Source organism: Rhyacophila brunnea, unplaced genomic scaffold (assembly GCF_057557595.1).
Source record: "Rhyacophila brunnea isolate RB1 unplaced genomic scaffold, BYU_Rbru_1.0 scaffold_18, whole genome shotgun sequence".
Taxonomy (NCBI): Eukaryota; Metazoa; Arthropoda; class Insecta; order Trichoptera; family Rhyacophilidae; genus Rhyacophila; species Rhyacophila brunnea.
In genome coordinates, this window is record NW_028232837.1 from 13,061,546 (window position 1) to 13,072,340 (window position 10,795).

Here is a 10,795-nt window from a genome sequence, read left to right on the forward strand (position 1 = left end):
TTTTAAAAAGCTCCGTGTGCGTTTTGCTGCATTTGCAACGCACTTCTCCGTAGATGTGAATTTATTACCGGAAAATTTACAAATGGAACATTGTGAAATATGTTGCGATGAACAGTTAAAGGAGAAATTCCATCAGGTTGGTTTGGAAGAGTTTTATAAAACATTTATTTGGATAAGGAGAAATTTCCTGCATTTTACAAACATGTCTAATGATGACTTCGCTATTTGGAAACACTTACACGTGTGAACAGCTTTTTAGTCGGACGAAGCATCCCAAATCGAGTGAGAACACGAATCACTAATGTGAATTTGGAAAACTGTTTGCGTGTAGGAACAACCTCACTCGATATTGGTGCACTTAGTTCTGCCACACAAAATCAAACTTCTCACTAAAATTTATTATTTTTATATTATTTTGTTTATTTTTTATTATTTAAAAAAAGTCTAATCTAATAAATATGTTTGATTCTCATTTTTGTTTTATTTTATTAACACATTTTGCGCGGGCCTCAGTACAAAGGCACAGGTATACGCAGCGGGCGAAAACCAGCGGAAATTGAAATAAAATCGAATTTTACAAAAATCGCTCTATCTTCCAAACTATCAGTTATTTTTTAATGAAATTTGGAATTCACACTCACCATATATTGCTCCTCAGTGCTGTGTTGACAAATTATTTAAAAAAACATAAGTACATGGTGCTAATCACATATTTACAGGAAGGTTTCGTAAAAAATATTCCATTCACTATAAATAAATTCCCGCACAAAAATTATTATTCTAATATTTGGATAAAGTATGATATTTATGAAAACACTCACCCCTGTGTAGGGGGACGTCAGGGGACGTCACAAAATGTACACATATAACTAGTTAAACTTTTCTTTTTGTGCACCGAACACACTCGACACTGTCTTTGTGGGTATTTTTTTTTTACCATCTGTAACAATTTTTATCATTCGATGCTTCTTCATATCGAGTGATAACCTACCAGGATGATCACTTTTATCCACTCTTCTTGGTAATCGTGATGTAGACGGCCCCGCTTCTTCCAAAATTGCGTCGGTTTCAACGATATGGTCGGCTATCCAAAATTTGCTTATACTACGCAAAAACTGTAAGTTAGCCTTTTGGTCGGATTTAATACTTTATAAACTTTAAAAGAATTAAAAAAAGCACAATTTAACATATACATGACAACTCTGTTTGTCCATTTTTTTGTTCTTCATATGATCGAGTAGTAAGAGAGATACTGATCCGCACGGTCAACCCCTTTCATATATTTATTGTATTCTATAACACATAGTGGTTTCCAAATGTGTAGTATCGTAGTTCTTCATATGATCGAGTAGTAAGAGAGATACTGATCCGCACGGTCAACCCCTTTCATATATTTATTGTATTCTATAACACATAGTGGTTTCCAAATGTGTAGTATCGTATTCCAATCGATGTTGTGACTCTCTAAAATGGTAGATGGATGTATTGTTGAAATCATTCGAACATCTCTCTTTGATTTCCAGAGTTGTAACAATACATCCTTTCGCCGACGGAACATACTCTGTCCTGCACTAAGATTGACGTGTTTAAAACATTCTGGGAAGCCTCGGTTTATTCGCATTGTTCCACACGTCCTAATTTTATTTTCTTAAAGTGCTTCACTGGTTTTTACACTATTATAATAATTATCCATATAGACATGATGCCACAAATTTAAATACGGACCAAGAAGCAATTGGATGGTGTCTAATAGTGGTCTTCCTTGCCCACTGTAAATGATCAGATTACAGATGTATCCCGTAGTGGCTTCACTGACCATGCGCACTAGGATACCGTATTTTATTATCTTAGATGCATTATAGACTTTAAATACAAGTCTTCCCCGCCAGGGTATAATACCTTCATCTAAAGAAAGTTCCCTTTGAGGCTTATAAACCGAAGAAAACCTCGGTATTAGGTATGTCATAATTGGCCTAATCTTTTCGATGCGATCGCTAGAATCCGTAATGATATCGTTATTTGAAAAGTGCCACGATTGCCAAATTTGTCTAAAACGATCACGACTCATTGTTTTAGAATATATTGGTGTTTCTATACTCGGATCAGTAGACCAATAATCATCTCTTGTGTCTTTTCGAACTTGTCCCATAAGCAAAATTAGTCCGAGGAATTTTTTCATCTCACCAATATTTACAGGCTTCCATTTGATAGATTTCTTAATTTTCTTGATTCGGGATTCATTTTGTGTGCGGTATCGATTGCTTTCTTCTACCATCATGCTAAGTAAATCATCTCCAATAAATAAACTAACTATATCCATCACATTTTCAGAATTGTTTGGTGCGACGCAAACACCAACGTTACCTAAAAATGGTTCAATATGCGGTGGGTTGTCTATTTCCGACCATTCCATGACTTCCTCTTCCTCCACTTCACTGTCTTCAGAATCACTGATTTGTAACGGTATCACTGGTACCCTTCTCGTGCGAGGAAACTCTTCACTATCGCTGTCACTATCACTGTCGCTGCCTAATTCTGGCAAATCTTCACCAGAATAGGCAGACAAATTATCGGCAAATATTTCGTCATCGCTTTCATAATTGTCTGAAGCCATTTTTTAAAGATTAAATAAAATATCGATTACTTAAATACATTTCACTTGTAAAAACACACCCGTTCTATAGCGCCGTATTTCAAGACTGAAAATTCAATACTGATATTCAATATAGATCGTAGTAGATTACAGACATCTAAATAACATTGGTTTCCACTCATGTTATAATTTATTGCTCCGCTCGCATACCAGCGTTATCGCACCGCACAATATCACTTACAACAAGTGCGAAGAATGCATTCCGTCGATCACAAATGTCGTCTTTTCACTCGCTCACAAAGGCTAATATATAGTATGAAAAGGAGGCATAGTATTTATCACACATCATAAAAATATACATATAATCGCATTCACAGTACAGCGAACAAACCATGTTTAAAGAATACATCGATATTTCACAAAATGTTGTCTTCCTGCTCACCCATCAAATAATAAACAAGTGTAAAAAGAAGACGCATATAGTTTTAGCATTCTTATCGTCTACAGAAATATAGTTCGCTGATTTATTGACTCTAAACAAATTTCCTTATTACGCACAAGCTCTCATATGGGCTGCGCAAGAGTGTGTGTGTAAGTAAATGAATCAACGGTAAATAATTTTTTTTTGTAGATGAGTGTGTAGTTTGAAACATTTTCAAGCCGTTTTCATAAAATATTCGTATGCAATAATCGAGTATAAATACCTTTCCCGCACTTCAAGTGGAGCCGGTGTAAAAGGTATTTCTACCCGTCCCGCCGTCGAACACCGGTACGGTGCGCGGGTAGAAATACCCTTCCCGCTCAAAATGTGTTAATATATATTTCTTTTTTGTTTTGTACTTATAATAAAAAAAAATCGGTTGTGCGGCCCGGTAGGAAATCTCATTTTTAGAATCTGGCTCGGCTGCTGAAAAGGTTGGCCACCCATGGTCTAACAGAAAGAAGGGAAGCAGTGATTGAAAAGAGACAACAGGGTTTTTACTGTCTCTTCGATGCCATACATACATACAGGAATTTCATTGCGAGCTGCTTGCATACATTGCACCAAGATGAGTGTAGTGAAGAGAATTACTACCAGATTACGATTAGAAAACTCTAATGTACTTGAATCTGTATCACTTTGGTAACAAAGAAGAACATGGTTTGAATTTACTCAACACGATTGTCAATATGATTTTGCTGGCATTCACGAAACACATGTAACTTAATGTACCGAGGCACACACCGTTGATGCAACGTTGTTGGGTGGAAAAAGCATCTTTTGGCGCACGCGACATAGTTGGAAGCGCTCAGCATGAATGTCAATGTAGGCTTTTGATCTTTAAGTATACATTGATTTGTTTGCATATATTACCAAGAGGCTGTAAGATCGCGGCATTATATACAGTTTATGTGCAACGAAAGATTGGCAAACTATGAATTAGGAAATAATTGGCAGCACTATACCTTCCAGATTGGTGAGCGAGGTGAGATATTTGGCTCCCGTAGCTCTGGCGATTCTCTTTAGGTCCACCTTCTTGCACCGTCTGACAGCCATGGCTCCAGCTTCTACAAAGTATTTAAGGCACAAATCATCAATTCCACCGGTGCAGAGAACAACGTTCACGCCGGTGGATAAGATCATTTCGATCCTCTCTTTGGTGATGTCCAGCTCGCGAGCACGGATCGCTTCAAGCTTCTCGGGATCTGTGACTAGGACCTGGAAAAAAAACCATGATTGTAAATACAATTGAATTGGTGAGAATATGACTACTTGTGATGATTGGGTATTGTATTTGGTTTTTGGGGTCTAGGTTTAAATACAAGTCGTCATTAGGTATGGCCAATCTTAGTTATTCGGTTATAACATTAAAGTTATCAAAGTTTTTTTTATTATTTTTGTGCCAGGACAAACAATCGTCAGGATGGTTTTTTTGAGTGCAAACAGAGTTTTTTAGTCACAATTTTTATATTTCTATTAAAATTACACGAAAAAGTTTGGTGCGGCACCTATGCTTTGGATGAGTCTTGCGAACTACTACGCAAGCCTAAAGTAAAGAAGCGTGTGAGTGAACACGAGAGCATACTGACTTAAACATTACACGATGTCAGCAATTGCCGAGCACTCGATGGATACAGGACACAAATTTGATTTTGAAACCAAGATATTGGGTCGGAATAAAGGATATTTCGCACGATTGGTAAAGGAGGCTATGATGGATTACGGTTAAAAACGTCATGACTTCCGGCACTATCAGCAAAATCCAATATTCGAACCGGTATCCCTGGTCACAACGATTGACAGATTACTCTGAGCAACGTTTGCTCTTAGCTAATCAGATTCCTTTTGACATTCTTAGAGCAACGTTTATATTCACATACCTACACTACATTTTCATCATAAAACATATCATCTCTTGATAATGGCCTCTGCAACGAGCCCAAAACGTCGAGTAAAGAAGGAAGAAGGAAACACGGTGGAAACCCAAGAATATACTACGATACTACGCAAGAGTATGTAGTCCCAGAATATTGCAAAATCTAATTTTGAAATACGCACATAGCTATATACCGATAGTTAAACATAATATTTAAAGAAAACGTACAATTCTTGTGTTTATTTCATTGACATTTGTTTGCCGTGGCATTTCCAACCAAAATATTAATGAATAGAAGCAGAACTCACCTGAACTCCCATCTTCATCTTAGCTTTCTGCAGGGAGAAATCAAGGCACGCGATTTTAGCATCTACGATTTTCTTCACCATGGCCTGTGAGGCCACCGTACAGTTGAGAGCATATCCATTGACGAGCATACTTTCCTTGGTGCTTTTGCCGTGCGCTTTCAGGACATTGACTGCTTTGATCGGGTAAGTGACATTTCCTTTTGAGTCGGTCATTTTGATGGCATTTGCGGCATCCACTACCATGTTGGCGAAGAAATCTGAATCACTGGATGTATGGTTAAGGCCATATTTATTTTACTCAGTGTCTACTTGGCTGTCATAAATTGTTTCAATTTTCATGTTGCCATACTTAATCGCTTAGCAATTGTATTATATAGTGTTCTACAGTGAGTAGTTTTCTTGTCTTTGGAAATTGCGTAATATGCATCATCCTTCGATTTTGACTCCGTAATAATATTTTGTAGAAAGTTAAATTTTTTATTTATCCATAATCAGGGTTGATTGTAAATAAATTCTTATTGAAAATCCAACATATTATAATCATAAACGAATAATTCAAAAAATTTATGAATGAAAGAACATTCTTTTATTGAACATAACATAATTTGAAAACACCTCTGATTATATCTATTAGAAAAAAAATGATGTCTAGCGGAACTCGAACCCGCAATCACTGGATTCACGCCGATGTGCTTTATCAATTGAGTAAAATGTGCGTTATATCCAAAGATTTTGAATAGAAGATTTTCTTCAACATCTTTGGTCCTATTTAAACAAAATGGACTACCCACTTAGCAGTTTAAATCTTGAAGCGCTCTACACTTTTTACTTTTTTTACCATTTATTTATACATTTTTTCTAGTAGGTATATATTTGAGATGTTTTAAAATTATGTATAAGTATAGTAACCATATTTATTTTATTCAGTCCTGGGTATACAAAATTTGTATAGTATATTATGGTGTACAGATTTTCTGAAAATCCTGCTTAAATGTACGAGATTGTATAATGCTAATTAAACTAATTTATATTCACTCAACTGTGAAAAAATTGTTCAAGTTAAGTTATTAATTGTTGACTTTAGTAAGGCTGATTATATTTGCTATTATATTAAATATAAATATTTGAGATAAGTTATAAACAGTACTCAAAGTTCTTTTCTTCAAATATAGTGCTGGCTTATACCTCAATAAGAAACAAATAGGTATCTAGTCATCTTATATAACGAAAAGTAGAAATTATTAGTAATTGCAAGTTATGTTAGTTGCAATTTTGGACAGCGGGTGACTTGAATAAATTGTTTGCGGTTTGAAAAGGATACGCTCCAATGATTTTGGACGACATCGACGTCTTGGCACAGTTGATGAGGCACTCCCTGCCGAGCTGCTCTGTGGGTATGGACAAGTTATCGGAGATGTATTTGCAGGCTTCTTTACACGCCAGCCTGTAGCCGGAGATTATGCTAGTGGGGTGAATCTTTTGCTTGACCATTTCATCAGCGTTCTGAAAAGGCAAATGGCAATTTTTAAGATTACTAATAAAATTATATTACTCTGTAGTTTGATTAAATTCATCTGCAAGACGGCAGACAGACACAAGCATTAATCATAGCCACATGTGGTTAATAAAATAAAGAGTTCGCTGAAGCTTGCTGCAACTGGATCTGTAGTTATATGCTGCCACTAACCATTATTATAATATGAACATGTGCATAGCCTAATTGGGCGATGGGAGATCCCTGATCTAGTACAATGTTCCAAACATTCACTCTTGCTTATGACAGGTTTCGGCTACATGATGGATGCCATGATTCATAGTCTAAGAACAGAGAGATGTTAGGCATGATTTTGATAAAATCTCTTCGAAAAACATGGCACGTTGAGTGATAATCGATAGATTGTTTATTAATGTAGAAAATAGAGTTTTGTGCTGAAGATAATATTAATTTTTTTTACCATGTTCGATCCTAATAAGATCATATTATGAGACTTCACAGGATGGAGCATGTAGTAACAGATTTTTTGTTTTTCGAGAAATGGATGTAAGCCACTTGCTCAACCTACTAGGTCAATGCTCTGGGTCCAAACACACATTGAAAGAGCCAGGACATTACAAGCCGACGCGGTAGCCGCTCGTACGTAATTTACATCGTAAATTAGGAAAGCAACAACCTCCAAAAGAAATTAGGTATTCTTTTCTTCATGAATTGATACTTTTCCAATAGGTGACTTGGCAATGTGTTATTTAAGACTCCTTACCTTAAGCAATTCAGCAGCGAGAATGACAACCGAGGTTGTTCCGTCTCCCACTTCTTCATCCTGCAGTTGGGCAAGTTCTACAAGAACCTTAGCAGCCGGATGCTCTACTTCAAGCAGCCTAAAAACATAAATTTAACTTGAATATCATGAGAATAAAATGAATACTTAATAATATTAAATTAAATCCAAAGTCTTGAGATTATAACAAGACAAAGATATGACATTTTAGTGTAAACACTTGACAATTTATTCTAGTCTGATTCGATAGCCAGTGTAAAATTAATAAGCCGTGAAACGAATAGGAATTGAAATATGGCAACCTCTTTCCAACCACTATTTGTGTTGACTTTTCGATAAAGAACACGGCCACAAAAACGTTATTAAGTACAGCATTTGCGGATATCCAACTGTTAGTTGGATAGTTATCATGAAGTGAGGAGCACTGTTTAATTCTTAATTGAAATTAGCATTATGGGTAAGCGGTGGAGGTAGTCTGTTAAAATTCAACATAAATAGTGCACATTAAACTTTTGTCAGTCATAGGTACTTATATGTTTTTATTGAACTAAGAATACAATTTGCAGATGGTGCTGGTTAGTTTTTAAAATTCAATTAAACCCTGCCTAAACTAAACCATAATAGTTTAGGTATGCTATGGGCGACCCAATAGTGCACATCCTTTCAGTCATACTTACTTGTCTTCGTTGAATTGAGAATTATATTACAGATGGTGTTGGTTAGTATTTTAAAATTTGTTGAGCCGTCTTACCAAACCATAATCGAAAAAAAATATTCTTTGATCTATAAAATATCTAAAATGATGTATTTATAATGGCTTAATTGTAGATATTTTATCTACAAATATTTTTAGATTATTATCTGCCATGCCTTGGAGCAGTGGTTCCCAAAGTTGACTGGGCCCCGACCCATCTAACAAAAATTTCCAATCTTGGGACCCACCTCTTAGCTGTCTTAGAGAAAAGAGGGTATAAATATTGGTAATGCTCAGATTCCCTAGTGGCGAGTCGTGGAACTACTTAATGCTGTCTTATTTGTTCTAATTGAAATAAAAAAAATATTACCTTACATTATTATTACATTAAGTGTTACCAATATGAATGAAAGACTGTTGAAATAAGAAACACAACTTAAATAAAAAAAATATTACTTAAATACCTACACCTGCAAGGTGTTTTTACAAGTTATTTCAATGGGAAGGATGTATTTGTTTCTTATTTTTCTTCATTACAGTTTTAGCATCAACTTCAACTTTAGTTACTTTTAATCGCAGTGAGTTTGATATATCAAATTTATTTCGGTATTTAGTTTTAATGTTAATCATAGCCGAAAATCCGACCTCACATAGATATGAGGTAGTAAAGAGGAGGAAGATTTTCATAGCTTCATCGAACAGGCAAGGATAATTATCACCAACTGAGAGCCAGAATTTCGTTAACTGTTTACGATTGAAACTATTTTTCAGTGACGTATCTTCTGATAAATCAATGAGTTATTCACTTGCTTTTGTTGACATACTAGTTGGTAAGTCGTCTTGAAATGGGTTACAAATCCAACGCAACGAATCAAGCCATCTGTAGTGCATTGGCAATTCAAATTATTATTATTTTATCGCAATATTTTCCGTAACTTAAGTTTATTTCAATTTTTAAGAATTATAAATAGCTGAATGAAATATCAAATTTATCACTTTCTATTTTTTTAAATTCATGTATACAGTGGCGAAGGCCCACTCAATATTCGCTCGCGACCCATAGTTTGGGAAACCATGCCTTAGAGGATTAGGCGCTGGGTTTAATTGAATTTTTAAAACCAACAAACACTATTTACACAGTGTAGTATTAGTTAAATGAAAACAAACACATTTGACTGACAAAGTTTAATGTGCACTATTTATGTTGGATCTTAACAGCCTACTTGCACCCTTTGCCACTAATATTGAACGGCATTTAGTATTACACAAATGCTAGGCAGATTATTTTGTAGTGTTGGGTTAATGGCAAATGAGGATGGTAGGTATTTCATTTCCATTTAAATGTAGGTACCTCACAAAGATTAGTAATGACTCATCATTGATGTAAAGCAAATTGGCAACCACTGAATTATCCAAACACTGCCAAACTATTTATTATTAATGTAGAACACGAATCAATATAAGGAATGGGACAGTCAATACTATAATATTATTAATGTATGCAATGATTTACTTGAGAATTGTTGCTCCATCATTAGTCACTGTGACATCTCCAATGTCATCAACAAGCATTTTATCCAATCCCACGGGCCCTAAAGAGCTCTTCACAATATTTGCAATGGCACATGCTGCCATAACTGAAAAGAAATAGTAAAAACATCAGCGGACCATATCAAGGTGTGACAAAAGAACACCCACTCGTGAAAAGGTTAAAAATTGTATTTACAATATATCAGCCGGAACACAACAGAACGTCAATATAATAAGTCTCAGATCAATGTTCAAATAAAAGCAAACGGAAAACAGCATTTCTGCATTCATAAAATCGACGATAAGTTTCAAATTGACAATCGGCAAAACATGTGATCAAATTTGTGTACCGCGTGCATGTCGGTTAGACATGAAAACATGGAAGTACTAGTTTGACGCTTGATAAAACACTTGGTAATAAATACTCGAGGGATGTAATAATATTTACCATTTTGACTGCGAACTGGGGCCCCAGAGGTTCTGGTTCCCGCAACCGATAAAGCACTCGCAAGTGTAGACATTTTCAAACACTTTTGAGTCAAGCTTCTAGAAGAACCTATGGAGATTGACTTGAAGTTAGGCACTTTTTACGAAATACCACAGACAATAAAATATTATATATTGCTAGAAAAAATACTAGTCCCTAATTATAAGTATTCTATTTAACGAACTTTTTTCCTAGCGATGAAAAAAAAAATTAAAAAAAAATTAACTTTAATTACAGTTCTATAATAATAAATATTATGCCAATAGATTCATTTAAGAAGTCAATGTTTTCATTTAGAGTTAATTGTTGTTTTATAGCTAACAAAGTTAAAATCAAAAAGATTGGACTCATCCATCTCTTTGATTAAAATAAATAACGAAAAGGAATAACTACGGTCACTACTAAAATCTCTTTGCTAAGTAGGTACCTATAGTGAAATGTATTAAAATTATCAGCAGAATAACTGTGGAATAAGAAATAATATCATATTTTGATATATTGCCAATACACTACAGAAATATGAGAATAATAATTATTGATATTTGTATTA

The 10,795-nt window shown here is 35.0% G+C and overlaps 1 protein-coding gene across 1 annotated transcript in view; it reads right to left on the reverse strand.

Annotated features, from left to right (window-relative positions):
• CCT1 (chaperonin containing TCP1 subunit 1) overlaps positions 1-10,311 on the reverse strand; it is a 13,351-nt gene extending 3,040 nt beyond the window's left edge. Inside the window, exons 1-6 of the mRNA XM_085945361.1 lie at positions 10,207-10,311; positions 9,742-9,865; positions 7,517-7,634; positions 6,580-6,761; positions 5,259-5,523; positions 4,040-4,292 (exon numbers count right to left, since the gene is read on the reverse strand). Coding sequence (XP_085801487.1) covers positions 4,040-4,292; positions 5,259-5,523; positions 6,580-6,761; positions 7,517-7,634; positions 9,742-9,865; positions 10,207-10,279 — 1,015 coding nt within the window. The 5' untranslated portion in view covers positions 10,280-10,311. The remainder of the gene's footprint in view (positions 1-4,039; positions 4,293-5,258; positions 5,524-6,579; positions 6,762-7,516; positions 7,635-9,741; positions 9,866-10,206) is intronic.
• Between the last annotated feature and the right edge of the window lie 484 nt (positions 10,312-10,795).